The 17,795-nt window shown below is 38.0% G+C and overlaps 2 protein-coding genes across 2 annotated transcripts in view; one reads left to right on the forward strand and one right to left on the reverse strand.

The window, feature by feature from the left end:
• LOC107687177 (insulin-like growth factor-binding protein 3) overlaps positions 1-3,373 on the forward strand; it is a 15,591-nt gene extending 12,218 nt beyond the window's left edge. The window contains exon 4 of the mRNA XM_016484404.1: positions 1,080-3,373. Within this exon, the coding sequence (XP_016339890.1) occupies positions 1,080-1,199 (120 nt within the window). The 3' untranslated portion in view covers positions 1,200-3,373. The remainder of the gene's footprint in view (positions 1-1,079) is intronic.
• Positions 3,374-6,697: 3,324 nt separating this feature from the next.
• LOC107687178 (insulin-like growth factor-binding protein 1) lies at positions 6,698-9,564 on the reverse strand. Its single transcript, XM_016484406.1, has 4 exons — positions 9,109-9,564; positions 8,583-8,740; positions 7,882-8,010; positions 6,698-7,631 (listed from the first exon to the last, which is right to left on the reverse strand). The coding sequence occupies exons 1-4, from the start codon at positions 9,482-9,484 to the stop codon at positions 7,506-7,508; spliced, it is 789 nt and encodes a 262-aa protein (XP_016339892.1). The 5' UTR covers positions 9,485-9,564; the 3' UTR covers positions 6,698-7,505.
• Between the last annotated feature and the right edge of the window lie 8,231 nt (positions 9,565-17,795).

Consider the following 17,795-nt stretch of genomic DNA (forward strand, 5'->3'; position numbering starts at 1 on the left):
CTTGCTGTGTCCGTTAAATGCCCCTGAACCACAGAAGACAGTTTGTTTGATGCACTGATTTTTCTATTTCTCATAAACACATAAACACGCTCACTGTGAGTGGCAGGCGAGCATTCTTCCAACATAGATGTGATGTTTGACTTGCACATGTCTCTAACTCACTGCCAAAGGAGAGAAAGACAAGCACGAGAGAAACAGAGAGAAATAACTACACTCAGCCATGAGATAGGCCTAAGCATGTTTTATGTTTTTACATATACACTGTAAAACAATCTTCTTTTCTATCATTTCAGGCACAGTACAATGTTTTGAACACATATATTAGCATTAGCATACGCACACAGTTCAACATACAGCCTTTCAAAGTATACTTTATTTAATATTGTGCGTGCGACGTTTGACACATACGCACTAGAAAGATTCATTCTTGTCCAATGTCTGTGCCTTTTCACTCCAAAAGTTAAATGTGATAAAAATGACTTTGTACTCATTTAAAATAGAATTGCACACAAGAGCTCATCAGTGTGCATAGTGTTATGATGATAAAATTTGCATCGCACGCAGTACGCATACCCTAGCATTCACGTAAAAAAACAAACAAAGTATACTTTGGGCTCATCAATTCAAATTTTGCTTTGGGGTCCAAGAGAGATAGATCTTTGTGAGGGGATATTGGGATTCACATAAAAATAATAATAATAAATAATTGCACCCTTAAAATTTTAATTGACACTCCCCAAGCTGTTGAATAATTCACACACTGAATATAAATTAAATGGGATTTTTTTTATAGTTGTGCAAATTATATATATTTCAATAGATTTCACTTGCTCTGTCCCTCTTTTCCTTACATACTTCCCCTTAAATCCCGTCATTCCTTTACCCCAATCTCTCTCCCTCGTTCTCTCTCTGGCTCTAGTATCCGTGTTACTCTTTCTCACCTAAGTGCGATGCGATGAGAAATGTGTGTTTATGCGACTGTCTCTTCCATTTGGAGCATGTTGTCTGTTTTGCATATACCCGTCCAAATATCATATGGTTATGCATTTCTCTTCCTGTCTCACCCACTCTCTCCGCAGTGCCGTCCATCCAAAGGGCGCAGAAGAGGCTACTGCTGGTGCGTGGACAAGTATGGACAACCCATACCCGGCTACGACGGAAAGGAGAAAGTCCACTGCATTAACATGGAGACAAAGTGAAGGGGAGAGAGAGGCAGAGCGGTGGAAACAGGGAGACAAAGAGGGATATCTCCCCTGAAGAACTACATGAATACAAATTCAAAAGTGCTGTCCCAAAGCTGACCTCCCACTTGTATGCTGAGGCATGGATTCACGTGACCAGAACCTCACTTTACACTTCAGGAGAGTAGGGATGTCTTCCGTTTTGGACTGTATTCTGAGAGGGAAGTGTGAACATAGTCAAAAGTGCAAGCAAATTTTAACTCCGTAACGGCACGCTATGTCTGAGCATATGTACTCTTGTGTACATGAGGGAGGTTCTGTTTTTGTTCCGTCTCTCTCTTCTGCTACAGCGTGTATCGCTCTCTGCCAGCGGAAGTCCTACTTCCTGTTTCTGCCCTCCTGATGTAAGGTTGTTTAAACTGGGCACGCTCAGTGGCACTATAGGCGGCTCTAGCCATAGACTCCATCTGAAGCACAAGCACTTCATGCACTTTGGCCCCTCCTGAATACGTACTCCAGCCTGTCACTAGGCCAACAGATAGATAAAACAATTAGACCAATTGTAAACGATTCTATACCAGGACATACTTAGATGAAGCCCTTTTTTTTTTATATTATCTTACATCGGACGCAGAGCTGTTAGCTTGTGTTGTCGGGACAGCATTGATATGCTCCACGTGGACATTATCTCACTTTCAAAACATCATGAAGCACTTTGATTGTTGCTCCAGTCGCTGACTATCATTGTCCATCACATTTCTAAGTCTTTGCTGAAAGCATGTATTTTGCGCAATGTCTTGTTTATGGGTTTGAATGTAACCGTAACGCTACAGTGACAGAATTACCGCTGCGAAATCAGTGTAGCTATGGCAGTTTGTGAAATCGACGCCTTAACAAAACCTGTGTGGAAATCTGTGTCGCAGGTTTTTTCACCCTCTGTCTCTCTAAGAATCCATATCGATCGCCCCAGTAGGAAAGCTACAGGCTAACATGGTGGCCATGTTGGATAACCAGGGCTGGTGTTGTTGTCTCAAAACTGACCTCCTGAGAAAAGACTTGAAAGGTGGAGGGTGCCAGAGAGGTAGCCCACACGTTAGCTTATTACCATAGCGTCGACAAAAAGCTCACCCCTTTCCCAAACAGCTAAAGAAAAGACAAACAAAAATGTTTGGTGCTACACCTTATCTGACTTGATTATGGGGAAAGAGCATATGAGTGTGCTAAGCTATTAGCCCTTCCTTAACTTGTAATTTTGTCATGTAATTTTTTTTATATGAATATATATTTTGTTTCAGGCCAGCTAAAGAGGCATGTGAACTTTATGCTAAAAAAGATTATTTATCCAAGAAAGAAATATAAGCTGATCCAAACCATGTATTTGAGAACAATTCAGTGACCCGTTGATTGCACAGTAGTGAAACATAGAACTCAGCATAATTTTGGGAATATAATCACTAAAGTCTTTTGTTTTTGTTTTAGGTTTGTTGTTTATCTACAGTGCGGAGTACGACGTGTCTTTTGTTAGCTTAGCGAAGATGCTGTCCTCGAATCGTTTTATGTAAGGTTTAGTTTAAATCTTCAGGTTATGTAGGCCTTCTACGGTATGAATTAAGCTAAATCTAAGCTTAACTTTAGCTAACCTAAGTTAAACTAAGCTAAAGTGAACGCTAAGATTCAGTAAAGCTGAGGCCAAGCTTGTGTTTCAAAGAACATCAAGGTCAATGTTCAAGCTAGTTGATCTTCAAGAAAGCTTGCCACCCTCATTCTGTGCAATGCCAGGGTCTCTCGCCCGCAAGTCACTTTTAAAGATCCCTCCGTTCACGGGTAATTGCTTTTTGTTTTTCATTTAAAATTTTGATTCTTTAAAAAGCTTTTTATGTTACTAAACTAGAAATTATATAGCTATCACTTTCTTCAAGAAAGGAAAAGTTTTTGTTCAAATATAATTTGTATTTAATGCCTTGTTTTTTGTTTTTTTTTAATAAAAAAATTTAAACAGTTTTATTTACACGATGACAGACTGTAATTTCACAGCTTCTACAAAATTGAAGGGATTGTTCACCCTAAAATGAAAATTCTGTACATTTTGTACATAGAGTGAAAGTCAGTGGAGTCCAATGTTGTTCAACTGTTGTCAAGTTCAACTGGCAAAAGCAGTTCTTCAAAATATCTTCTTCCACAAAATAAAGAAATGCAGGTTTGGAATGACACAAGGGTGCGTAAATGACAGATTTTTGTTATTCATGGGTGAACTATTCCTGAAGTATATCAGTTTGGATTTGTTTTTAACATTTGGAGGCCATTCATTCATTTTAGATAAGGTGACTAGTGTCACCGTCAAGAGTTTCAAAACAATGGTTCTTTCACAGAAAGCGTATATGTTAGCTACAGTAATTTTGTCATTAGTATAACATAGTGCCAGGGGCAATGGAGATTTAAAATCTCATGTGTGTAACAGGTCAACATCTTCAACGCTTCATTTCACACTCTAGCTTGAGCCCTACACAGGTCATTACTCCTTAAATTTACACACAGAGACCCTATTCACATTAGCATAGTTATTCGCTTGTCCAAGCCATGTCAGCGCAGCCAATTCTCAAAAAAGAAGCTGCGATGCCACAATTCATGAAATCGAATTGGGGGAGGGGGGTGCCGCTGACCAGCCAGCACAAACACAGCCCAGGTCAAAGGCACCGTAGAGAGAGTGGAGCCTGGTTCCCCAAAATACCGAGCTAAAGTTAGTCCCCCTCATTTGAGATTACCACGATAAGGACACATATGCGTGCGCACACACGGTTCTGCCTGCAGGCAATTTTAAATATAAACAAGACAGAACATAATCAAGCTTGGCAGGAGAAATCGAGAGAAAGAAATGGAGATGTTTTGCACTTTGTGGTTTTTGTTAACCAGCTTCCCGTTATGTTCAGGTGTTGTTGTTTTGTCCTGACATTACACTCTAAAAAATGCTGGGTTAAAAACAACAATTAAAATGGGCTGGAAATGAAAAATCACACAGAATTACTATAGGCAACAGCAATAATCAAAAGATCAACATTTATTATTAAGCAAGCACACCCATGGACAAAATGCACGACAAATTTAATTTGTTTGGGTAAATACAGTATAGTTTACAATATTACATACATTTAAACTCGTTTAACAAGCATTTGTAGAATTAAAAAGGCACATTTAAAAGTAGCATTTTAATTTAAGTGTATTCAACCGTTCTCTGTAATCGCTTTTTACCGAAATGATGCTAATTCTCGTGCCGGTGTGTCGCCGAAATCTGAGCCAGTGAAGGGCTGCTGTTCGCGGGGGAACTGCTAACTTTAGACCGCGGTCTCGCGTTTCACTCGTAGCTGAGAGATGGCGTGACTGACTCCAAACCCTCACCAAAAGCAAACAGTACTGAGAGTAGAGAACATATTTTAACACCAAATTAAATTACACTCAGTATTATAACTAATAAAATCAATTTATGTTATGCAAGGCAAAGGCGTTTCCAGCGCGAAACGACTGCGGCTGAGCTGACGCAGCTGGCATAATATTTTGCTGCGTTGCGTAAAATAATATAATTTACACCACATTAAAGACTTTAAAAATGAAATAAAATGTATACAAACCTTTATTTCCCGGAAAGAGTGCACCAAATCGGCGGCGGCACTGAGAACCGCTCTTTCCTAGATTGGAAATGTCCAAGTATCGTACCAGAAGCTCTAAATTATAGAATTTAGAAGAAAATAATCGTACACGAGTCAAACGTACAGAATACAGCTTTTGTCTAAACCAACAACCTGTTGGCATAACCTGCAAATTACCACAATAGGAGCAATGCGACAAAATACTAACCCATTATAATCAGTGATTGTCTGCACTGGATGCGTCGCGGCGCGGCACGACACAACCCCAACAGTAAACTGATGCCTCGTTCTATTTATGACGTATTAAAATGATTGTTAACACTCGCTTTGTCGCGTCCAGTGTAGACAGACTTTAGCTGTTAACTCCACATCTGAGTCGCTGTCATCGGAAGCCTGTGTGTTGCCAGATGTTGAAGGGGTTCTTGCCGTCATGGACCGCAAAATAGTGCTTGTTGGCTTCAAAGCAGGGCACCCTCCTGCATTCTTAGCACACTCTGAGGTGTGCACGAGCGCATTTAGAGTGTCTGTAATGAGCCGATTTCGTGTATGAGTATATACTTATTTAGAGCCATAGTTTTGAATGGAGAAAAATGCAACACTCAGGCTGCGTCCGAAAAATCTAAAATGCTGCCTTCGGAGGCAGCATTCCAAGGCAGGAAGGCATCAAGGCACGTCAGAATCCAAATTCTGCTTTACTTCCTGTCTCCGGAGGTACCTTCTTCTGATCGAATTTTGAAGGCAGCATAGATGTATCCTTCGCTGCCATTGATATCCCACAATCCGGTGCGTTCCATTCCGTGACGGTTGAGCTAAAAAAATAAAGATGGTGTCTGAAAGTTGCGTTTGGTGGTCAGTTTGTGTGTAAATGTATATTTCTGACTAACTTTTTGCACTTTTGATGTTATTTCTAGCGAGAAATTAGTATTATAGTAATTAAATATTCGTTTAGTTATCACCAAAACTCGTTCTATTTTGTTGTAGATCATTAAACCGTTACGCTGCCTCAGAAGCCTGTCCGAAATCATTCGTTTCATGAGGTGCCTTCGTGCAAAAACACTGCCTGCAAAGTCATTGCCTCATACGGCAGCAAGTCAGCTGCCTAAGTTTTCGGATGCAGCATCAATATGGCCGCTCTATCGAACGAAGCCCCGCCTTCTTGTTCGCCAATCACAACGCACTGGGACAGCTAACCAATCACAACACATTTTGTTTTTCAGGAGGCGGGCCTTCATCAAATCCGGAACTAATCGAGCCGTTTGTGCCAGGCTGGGGAGAAAGATATTGTAATAATGTAAATTATGTGAAAAATAATGCGTTTTTCGAACCACCAAGCATGACAGCATGTTCTAGTACACCCCCAAAACAAAATCAAGACTTTGTAAAAGAGCATAATAGGACCCCTTTAAAAATGACCCAGCACCTGGGTAAAAATATTACAAATAACCCAATAAAATGACCCAACAAGCTGCTGAACCCAGCACGTGGGTTTAAAAAAATAACCCAGCACCTGGGTAAAATATTAAAAACAACCCAATAAAATGACCCAACAGGCCGAACCCAGCATTTGGGTTAAAAAAATAACCCAGCATTTTTTAAGAGTGTTACTAATTGAGTTTGATTCAATCTTGTTTCATAGTTCACCGCAGCTTTTCATCTGACCCGAGGGCGAGTTTAAACGACTGACACTGCAGTGCTTATAAAGATGATTTATTAAATAGTTATTTTTACCCACAATGACTTACAATTACAAAGCATGAAAAATATATTATACACATGAGCGACTGCTTTGGAGTGAAGCAACGTCTGAATCTCTTTTCGTCATCCCTTAAAAAAAATAATAAATGGACTACAGTATTAGACAACACAAATATGATCGACAATACAGTAAGACTGTAATCTCACTTTGATCATACAGACAAGCAATTTACAAACACTTGATTTAAATTTTTTTTAATTAACTTAAAAGACAGAGAGGTAGGAACAGGCAGTTACCCGTTTCAAAAGCTGTGAAAATCAATACTCTTGCATGTAAAAAACACAGAACTGTGTGGGGGGGGAAAGATTCCCACTTTTATGCCCATCTAATCTCAATAATTATAAACAAATACAAAGAATTCATTAGTAAAATATAATAATAATAATAAAAACATATACAGCATAAAAATATGACAATGTACAGACAGTGACAAAGAGGTTTGGTCATGCAGTGCTTTTTTCCATATCAGTCCTTTCCAACAAAGCAAGCCTGAAGGAAATTTAAGACAAGAGACACAGTCATCTATATACAGCAAATATACAGATTTACACCATACAAAAATATGTATAAGGCATAAAGAATAAATATTATTATCCACATATCGAAATGAATACATTCAGTTTAAATAAATAAGTATGGGTACTTCATGTAAAATACATATTCATTTTCTTTACAGAAAAATAGATCTTTTTCTTTTTTTCTTCTTCTTCTTTTTTGGTGAGTTTAGGGAGTTTACCAATCAAAAACAGTGTACCTGAATTAAATACCACCACTAACAATAAATAAATACTAAGATATTTTTTAAAAATATAATGATAAAAATCAGTGGTATAATATGTATGTGTGTGAGAGAGAGATCAGTGGTTGAGCACTTCAGATCCCCCAGTGTGTGTGTGTGTGTGTGTGTGTGTGTGTGTGTGTGACAAATCAGTGGTTGAGTTCCTCGGGACACTCGGCATCTGCTGGCAGGTCACTTGATCCAGGAATCTTCTTCCCGTTCCAGGATGACACACACCAACACTTCCCCCTCTGACCATCCAGAGATGATTCACACTGAGGGGAGAACAAGACAGAGAGAGTGAGCGTGAGACGGGTTATTTCATTCTCTAGAAACACAAGCTTGCATGCACAGCCTAGTTCTCAGTGGAGTGTGGTTCTAACTCTCGGCCATCACACATATATCATCGTGTTGATGAATATCACACGTTAAGCTTTAGATACCTACACACAAACTCTCAATGTGAAATCAAGATGTTAGGTGGTTTCTGTAACACATACTTGCACACAAGACTCTTCTTCTTACCTGTTTGACTTTGTAGAGACCGTGTTTGTCACAATTTGGAAGGTAGAATCTGGTCATTTTGTCTCCCAGTTTCTGCTGTGATTTAGTGATCTTGTCAAGGGCTGTCTGCAGTTCAATATGACAAGGACCCTAGAAAGATAGAATATAGTTATTTAGAAACATTTTTTTAATAAAATACAGTTTTTCAAAAATTTCTAAAAACATAAACATTTATTTTAATAATATTTTCAAAATTGTTTCAATTTTTTAGAAAATGATTAACAAAAACTACTACTAATAATAAGTATTATTGGTTGTTGTTGTTGTTGCTGTTGTAATAATAATACATTTCAACTACTTTTACAACAACTAATAATAATGATTATTGTTATAAATATAATCATTAATAATTGTTTTATTAGTTGTTATTTTAATATAATTATGCCAGTTTTTATTTTTATTTAAGAATTTCGGGTTATTGTCATTATTTACAACCTCAAGAACACATTTTTTATTTTTTTTTTGCTAAATATAGTCACTCTTAAATGCAATTGCTCTGAAAAAAATGCATCAAATTATGCATCCCAAATCCCCATGCGGCATATACGAAAAAATTCAAGAAACCTTCTACTGCCCTCTTGTGGCCGCACGTTGTACCAGAGTCTCATTTTACTAAGCCTTTATGCACATCCATAAAATCGAGGCGCTTTAGACGCACTCACCTGTTCCACGAGTTTCTTGCGTATTGCGTTGACTTTGGCCTTCATGCTCTCTTTAGCAGTGATGACCCGCGGGTCGAAGGGCTTGCCGTGGCCGGGCACGAAGACCGCTGAGCTGCCTTCATTCACTGCTGTTGGCCCGTTGTGTGACTCCGGGTGATCTGAAAGAAAAGGCAAGGATAGAATTATTGGCAGGGTTGCGGGAGCCTTGAACAGACTTTAGTTAAAGTAATTTTCCATTTTTAAGTGTCTCTTCAGAATGCTACATACAGGTTTTAACTTTGTTTTTAAACGTTTGTGCTAAAGACTGATAACTTAGTCGGAGCTCATATTTTCACTTGTCGCCAAAATAGTCGATCCTATTTTTCGCTATATTTATTCGCTGAAGATGCGTATCTAAACATCTAAAATATCCAAGTGGTTTGTTAACGCTGATGAAATCTCGCCAACGGTTGAATCAGCGAGATGACATGATGCAATAAACTATTAGGACGCAGAGCTACGGTGCAGTCCTATTAAACGCTGGTACCTGGCGTGTTGTCGCTTTGGTTCTGATCAGGCTCGGGGGTCTCAGTGCACACCGCCTGTCCTCGGGTGAGCGCATGCAGGGGCCGGGCTTCTCCAGGTTTGGGCAAGCAGCGGAGCCCCGTGCCGCAGGGCGCAGTGTAGATCCCGCAGGAGTCACCTCTCTTCAACGCGCAGGCGAGGCAGCAGCCACAGCCCGGCTCTCGAAGCACCTCCTCACAGCCGGCATCCACCGCGGGACACTCGGCCAGCCGCTCCGGGGAGCACGGGGCGCAGCGGATAGGTTCCTGCCCAACCACTGGAGAAGCCCGGAGCCCCGGCGCTGACAGGAGTGCGCTGAATGCTGCCACCCAGAAAAAGTTCAGAAGCAATCTGTTCATCCCAAAGCAAGGCTCAGAATAAATAGATAAATAAATAAATATCAGTTGAAGTGAAATGAGGTGTTCCTCGCTGGCTTTGCGCTCTCCAAAATGACTAGCTCTCCCCGGGTCGCCTCGCGGTATTTATACGCGCACTGGGTCCCGCTGACACGCTCATGTTTGACGAATTGGCAATATCAATAATTTCTTACATGATCCCCCTCTGCTTCCATTGGCTGGTGGAGATCCAGTCCGAGGTGTTTCCTTGAACACAGCGCGTAAAATGCGTCACTGTTTGTGTCGGAACATAATGTGTATAATAGTGAAAACGTGCGCTTAGGCTACCCCAAAGTATCATGTCGGAAATAACAATAATAAGGCGTCTTCTCCATAGATTCAATCCAGCAAATCGGTATTTGCCGACTAAATACGAAATGTGTTCTTTATGAAATGAAACTCATTTACATTTATTTGTTTTAAAATATAGATAAATTAATCAGGACATTCAGTGTGTAAGATCCACAATGTGCTGCTCGTTAGACGTTCTTGAAAACGGAAAACAAAACTTTAATAAGATTTAATTTAAAAATAAGCTTTTTTGTTTGTTTGTTTAAACAGTATATTAAATGTTATATTTTTGTCAAAAATTCCTTAGACATGAATGCAAATGCACTATTAGAAAACGTTTAGTTTAACACTATTAGTTAAATCAGGCAGTAAGTAATAATGAATTTGAGCTATATTTCGCAACCTCATTCTGGACCATGCTGTGCCATTCATTCATTACAACAAAAGGTGAAAGTAGGCCTATATCTAGCTCTTTCCAAAACTAATTTTCCATGCAGTTTTGATAGACTGAAGAACACTCTAATCAGGTTCATGTTGTGGGTTTACTGAAGCTGAAGAATTGAGTAATGCAATTTGTGATTCATTTTAGGACAGGGCGAACCAAGCTCCTCACTCAAGTTCCCTCTTGAAAACTCTTATAAAACCAATTTCTAATGCCAAATTGTCGCGTCCCGTTCCTTTGGTCTGGGATTCATTTTGACGCGTTTATTTGGCGCAGTAACGAGATGATAGACCGCGTGCACTCGCATCGTGGTACGTGACCTCACTCAGGTCAGGACGGGACCCCGTTTTGGACAGCCCGAGACCACCGCTATTGTCATTGCCCCTTTCCTTGAGATAATAATAGCCATGACATGGCCAGCTACACGTCTCCTCCTCTACTCGACGCGCGTCGCGAGGCCTTTTGTCGTGGTTTCGCCACGGAGTTTATGAATGGGCTACAGGGTGTAAAACTCAGCTGGGGAAGGGTGCTTTAATAATGTGTCAACCGCGGGGCTCTCAAATGTCTCTGAGGGGAGTTTTGTGAGATCACATAATCCACGCAATTGTCTTTCGGAGTTGCATCATTTTTTTTTTCCTCAGCGCGTGGAGAGTTTCTCTGCGTGTCACGTGATAGAGTTGTCCGTTCACGCGCGTGTGGAAGCTCGCGTATCTGTTGACGAGATAAAGAGGCACGCGCGTCGTACCGGCAACAGTACTCTACTCCTCTAACAAAAACCTCAGGCATGAATGCCAAGAATTCATTTAGTATTAATAACCTGAAAGTGTACATGTTGTCAGACTATATAGGAGCTTATTAGAGTGTCGAAGCCTGCAGTTGTTATTTATCCAGTAAATCCATATAAAAATAATACCTATAAATGAATAACAAATAAATACATATAGCATCTCCTTCACACACGCACACACACACACACACAATATTTTTAAGTGGATTTTAATTCAGTTATAGGGGGGAAAAGTGTTTTTGATAATACGACCCTCATGTTCTTTCTTTCTTTATCATGCAATAACCATGCAAACGTGTTTTCTCACTAATGTCTATGACGATAATTTTGCAGCTTGTTTCTCAACGGTCAGACACTGATTTGGAAGTGCTTTATCACTGAGGACACAGAGATATTTTTGCTTAAGTGAGTCCCAGATAAAAGAAAAAACACATTTGCTCATCCGTGATGTATGGAAGCCTATTTCCGCCATGTAAGAAAAAAAAATCATGCCTTAAAAAGTCAAAATTATGACATACTTAAGTCATAATTACGAGATTAAAAAAAAAAATCGAAATTATGAGACAAAAAGTCGAAATTATGACTTAAAAAGTCGAAATTATGACAGGCTACTTGAGTCATAATTATGACTTAAAAAGTCAAAATTATGAGATAAAAAGTCAAAATTATGTCTTTACTAGTCGAAATTATGAATTTGAAAGTAAAAATTACGAGATAAAATTTCGAAATTATGACTTAAGTCATAATTACAAGATAAAAAGTCGAAATTGTGAATTTACAAGTCGAAATTGACTTAATGACTTTATAAACACATTGGTCACAGGATTGGGATTGGTCACATGAGTCTATAATGATAAACGGGACATTCTCAAACGAGTTAATTTGGCAGTTTGGGGGACCAAGTTCAATACACACCTTATTAATAAAGCATATACCATTAACAGACAAGCCCAGAATATGAACGCAACGCGCTGAGTTGCACGTTTAGCATTTTCTTGGGGTAGAACGTGAAATATATATATATATATATATATATATATATATATATACACAGTATATGTGTGTGTGTGTGTGTGTGTGCAAGCAAGGAGATGTGGCCAGAATATGAAACGCATCACACGCAAAGTCTCACGTTAAGCCTTTATTCTTTATAACAGTTTTCTATGGGAGGAAAGCGCTTAAATTCAGCGCGTTGCGTTCATATTTCGGGATCATCCGCTCGCCTGTACACACATAGTTTATATTTTTCATAAACTGAATAATAAATGTGTTTTTTTTTATATCACTGTCTCCTTCCACAAAGCCATGTAAGCGTTTTCCCACTGACTTCTCTTGAACTTGTTCATTAAAAAGATTTGTTCTGATTAATTCACTCACACATTAAGTGACCATTTTTGCTGATTACATCTTTATGCCAGTAGGTGGTGACAAATGAATATCTTTTATGTTTTTTGAGTGAGTTATTGAATCACTGAATAATTTTAGGCCTTCAATTGGACAGTGCAGACGTGACAGGTTTAAACTAGTTCAATTTGCTCAATATTTTTGATCATTTTTATTACATGCTTGAAATTGAAATTAAGTATTTTCAAAATGCATCCCTTTTTAATTTGAACGCAGTCAGACATTCTGCCCTCAGTTTTTTTAGTTTGGGACTTTGGATTAATATATGTATATATATATATATATATATATAATTAAAAACATTAATTTGTACTTATACTTTAAAACATTAGATAACACATTTCCCACAAAGTAATCTCAAGGACTAAAATGGCACGTTTTGGTGTGCCAGTTCATATACTAGGCCTACTTTGTCCATATATTAGTCTTTCTTCTATATAGGCAGGCCTGATGTAAGAGTCTCTGACTTTCTGGTAGACTCGGTTGTGATTTCATTATTACTCCTAAAGTACAAGTAATTTGGCTAAAAACAGTTTGGAGGACCAGGTCCAGTACCAGCATATAGCCCAGAATATGAACGCATCGCGCTTAGTTGCACGTTAAGCATTTTCTTGGGGTAGAAAACACTTAACATGGCTTAGTGGAAGGAGACAGTGATATAAAAAACACATCTAGTATTCAGATGATTAAAATTTATTAAAAGGCAAGCAGATGAACCCGGAATATGAACGCAACGTGCTGAATTTAAGTGCTTTCCTCCCATAGAAAACTGTTATAAAGAATAAAGGCTTAACGTGAGACTTTGCATGTGTTGCGTTTATATATATACATACAGTATATATATGTTATATATAAACATATATATATATTGATTTATTTCATGTTCTACCCCAAGAAAACGCTTAACGTGCAACTCAGCGTGTTGCGCTCATATTCTGGGCTATATTCTGCTTGTCTGTATATTGTATGGTATATGCTTTATTAATAAAGGGTGTGTTGAACTTGGTCCTCCAAACTGTTTTAAGCCAAATTAACTTGTTTCAGAATTTCCCGTTTATCATTATAGACCACTTTCCTGTGACCAATGTGTTTATAAAGTCATTAAGTTAATTTCGACTTGTAAAGTAATAATTTCGATTTTTTTTTAAGTCATAATGTCGACTTTTTAAGTCATAATTTTGACTTTTTAAAGTCATAATGTCGTCTTTTAAGTCATAATTTCGACTTTTTATCTCATAATTTTGACTTTTTAAGTCATTAATTTTTTAAGGGGGAAATGGGCTTCCATAGTGATGCAGCAATTTTTGGTACTCAATTATTAATAATAATGCATTTAAAAATATAATTCATTCCTGTGATGCAAAGCTGATTTTTCAGCATCATTACTCCAGTCTTCAGTGTCACATGATCCTTCAGAAATCATTCTAATATGCTAATTTGCTGCTCAAGAAACATTTCTTATTATTATCAATGTTGAAAACAGTGGTCCCTGCTTAATATTCTTGTGGAAACAAAAACAGAAAGATGATAGAAAGTTAAATGAACAGCATTCATTTGAAATAGAAATCTCATGTAACATTTTAAAATGTCTTTACTGTCATTTTTGACAATTTAATGCATTTAATGATTTGATAATATCAGACCAAGAAAAAAACGTTAAATTTGGGATCTTAAGAAAACTACTTTTGTTTGATGAAAATATCTAAAAAATAAATAAATAAATAAATCAGCAACATTTGTTAAAAAATTCAATGCAAGACCTTAGGGCTTCCATGTGAGTTACACATATTTACACCGCTTGTTTAGTTTTAGTTTATTTGTTCTTTATTAATCCACATGTCACCACCAAACAAAAGTTTTTGTTTGTTGACATTCCTAAATCTTTAAGAAAAAGACATTTACAGCCGCTGGAAAGAGCTGGAGTTATGTTTACAGTGCGTGTAACTTAAACAAGAGTGCACTTGTGCATGTCAATAAATAGCAAGTGGTGTTTCTGCCGTAGTATGACAGGTGTTAGTTTTATTGTCCGGCAGAAGCCATGCGCATCTATGTTTCCATTCACGGTAGGGCTTCTATGTTTGTGTTTTCAGCTCAAATGAGACAAAACAAACCAGTCAGACATTTAGCTTCAAAAAATGTAACCCTCTTGAGGCAATAAAATCATGAAAACATCAGGTCAGTGTCCTTAAATAACCATCAGCATGGAGTACCCCCCACTCCACCCCCGACAAGCCCACCTTTATTAACAGCCTACTCAAATGACCTTGTTTTTCTGAATAAAAGAATGTGGAAGTGTGTTAAGCCTTGTGGGAGTGCAAGTACTGACAGAATATCCTCAGACTCTTGAATTTGGTTTTCCATGACAAGCTTAATGAAGTAAATCCGTTGTTAAAGAGAGCCATTTAGACATGTTTTCTCGAGAATCTTGGGAGGCTGGTGTCACTAATGTTTTCATAACTTTGACATCAAAGAGTGGAAAAAAAAAAGTTATCAAAATAGTGTCATTTAGGGTCAGGGTCAGACCCACTTTGAAAGAGGGAGAAACAACATGCACGCCCACAATGACATCAGCAGATCCAACATAAACAGCAGGACATAAAAGGTCATGTGCATTGCAAAAGCTCTCATGTTTAACTCCAAAAGAGCCATCAAAGAAGACAAAAACATTCAGAATGACACAGGAGAATTGCTGGTTAAATAACAGAAGTGCGGATCACTCGCATAAACAAAAATGGACAAGCATTCGCTTTTAAATCATCTCTGAATTTACATTTAAAAAAATCAGCACATAACAAATTAGATATACCTGCAGCTTTAGAGTTTGTCACGCTGTGACATATTGTTCATCTATTGGTCGTACATCTTGACGTGTTATAAATTCGCAGGTCAGAGTTCATTAAGCCTAAACTCTGAAATGCAGAGAAATTCACCTGAGCTTGTTTTTCAGTCTCCCGCTTTCACATACATGTAAATGGAAGTCAGCGTAACAGAAGTTTAGTGTGACCAAATGTTAGTGTCTTAAAAGCTTAATTTGGCACAGAGAGTCCAAATTATGATGCTTGGATGCAGCTCTGACTTTTTTTTTTTTTTAGTCTTTGCCTTTGTAATGGCTATAATTGTAATAGAGAAGTTTAGCTGGTTTGCATGATGGCAGGTTAGCCCCTACTGGTAGATGTTGTAATTACAGCATCTTTACCCACAAAACATGCAATATATATTGCTTACATTTCATATATATAGTATAGTTAATATAGTAGATTTTTATTGGTAGTCGATTTGCTTTTGGAGGCCTTTAAAAGCATAAATTAGACATTTTTCCATGTTTGTTGACTCACGTCATAGCTCAGGATAGTCGCTAATGAAGGGCTTGGGATTGTCTGATTTCTATCAGCCATTAAATGTTGTCATGACATCATGCTATTGTAGTCACATGAAATGTATGGCTTGTGTGATTGGCTTAAAAAGTTCTGTGGTCCCAAAAATCTAATTGCATACTTCCAGGAGGTCCTGGACTAGTAAAACGTCCATTGAGATGAATGCTAATGGATAGCTTTCTCCAGGTATAGACTTATTTGTCCAACCAAGTCTTGTTGGAAAAATGTTCCTGTGGTGATATTTCTGCTAAATATATTCTTGCATGTGACTTTCAAAGTTAATGTCTAGTGAGTGGTGCTAAAAGTGTGTTCAGTTTTATCCAAAGCAGATGAAGATGAATCTGGCAACATTTTATTACATTGGTTGTTGTACATAAAACGGCAGTCTGGAAATTAAATGTCCAGTGAGTAACGCTAAAATCTTAATGCTTTATGGTGTTTGAAAATAACGCACCACCTACACTAAACCCTAACCTTAACCGATAGTGTTAACAGAAGTAAATGTGAGATCAAAACTTATTTACTTAAAGGAATAGTACAAGGGTATTTCAATTCCATCATCATTTACTCACCATCATGTTGTTCCAAACCTGTATGAGTTACTTTTTTTCTGCTGAACACAAAAAAAGTTGTCAGTAGCCACTTCTTTCAATAGTATTTTTTCCCTACTATGGTCAATGTCTAGCGGAAACTGCTTGGTTATCAATATTCTTCAAATATCTTTTGTGTTCAGCAGAACAAAATAAAATCATACAGGTTTGGAACAACTTGAAGATGAGTAAATCATATATGGCATATATGGCTTTTTTTAAATAGTAAACTTGCTCAGGAGCTCATCCCGGTTCTTGCTCTTGTCGGTTATGTGATTCCAACGTTAAAATGCATTAGTTTTTCAAATCAATGTTTGCACTATGATAAAAGTGTTTTGAGATCATAACATAGTCATGTGCAAGGAGCTGAGTGAAAATAAGTTTTAATTAATAAGTACTCCGCTCCATCATCATAATTTGTGTAAAAAGGAATAAAAGTGGTTGTTTACAGCAACCAGTGCTCATTTTTGGAGTTTTGCAAAATTGAAAGTAGAGGCACTTTTTCCAATGAGCATATGATGTGTTTATCTCTTTTTTTTTTTTAAGATTGAGAATCAACTATCCTGTTTCACACGATTGTGTGACATGATAAACTGCACCTCTATCTGTTTTATATATAGTTTTCCATGTTCACTCTACCGGAGAGGTTAAGGTAATGCAAGTGAAAATATTTTTCCCATTCCTGCTCCTTAAAAGCATGATTGTGGAATGTTCTTAAGGGTCAGGCATGGCTAAGGATGATAATCTAGTGATTAGTGCATCTTAAATCCTTCCAGATGTCTGTGCAACACACATATGATGAGATCTATCAGTTTAGTACTGTAAGTACCAGCCGAACTGAAATGTGAGATGAAAGAAGTGACACACACAAACTCAAAAACACAGTCCTTCACACACTCACCAACTTTCACCCACATTGTCCACCAAGAGTTGAATGAAATGTTCGCTGGTTATGAATACATGACTTTGGATCAGAAATATCATAGATGATTGTGGGTGTGACAACACATGTTTGTTGTTTAAAGAAGCAGCTGCTCCGGTGCCAGATCTCCTGTCACAGCATGCATTTCCATCAATTCTCATGCAAGCCTTTATTCCCAAGATGTACACAGACATATAGGATGACTCTTGCCTCGCTGGACCCGAAGAATTTTCTTTCTTTCTCTGTGGTTAATGTTACATACACCATGTACTTCAGGAAATCGTTGTGATCTGTAAATGAACGGCAGTTTGACTCTATTATCAGCTTGGATGTAGTGTGTGTTTGTGGTTATGTGTGCGTAATGCATAGAAGTCAAAGTGTCAAAATGGTTTTGTTTTGTGTGTGTGTGTGTGTGTGTGTGTGTGTGTGTGTGTGTGTGTGTGTGTGGGAAAACTTTCTCATATG

This window comes from Sinocyclocheilus anshuiensis, unplaced genomic scaffold (assembly GCF_001515605.1).
Source record: "Sinocyclocheilus anshuiensis isolate Anshui unplaced genomic scaffold, SAMN03320099.WGS_v1.1 scaffold1355, whole genome shotgun sequence".
Classification (NCBI taxonomy): Eukaryota; Metazoa; Chordata; class Actinopteri; order Cypriniformes; family Cyprinidae; genus Sinocyclocheilus; species Sinocyclocheilus anshuiensis.

What these genes read in the sequence shown, in the direction of transcription:
- LOC107687178 (XM_016484406.1), bottom strand. Translation starts at nt 9,484, where the DNA reads ATGAACAGATTGCTTCTGAACTTTTTCTGGGTGGCAGCATTCAGCGCA. An exon ending in CCAAAGCGACAACACGCCAG is followed by an intron (nt 8,741 to 9,108) that starts GTACCAGCGTTT and finishes CTTTTCTTTCAG; the next exon opens with ATCACCCGGAGTCACACAAC. An exon ending in GCAAGAAACTCGTGGAACAG is followed by an intron (nt 8,011 to 8,582) that starts GTGAGTGCGTCT and finishes CTATCTTTCTAG; the next exon opens with GGTCCTTGTCATATTGAACT.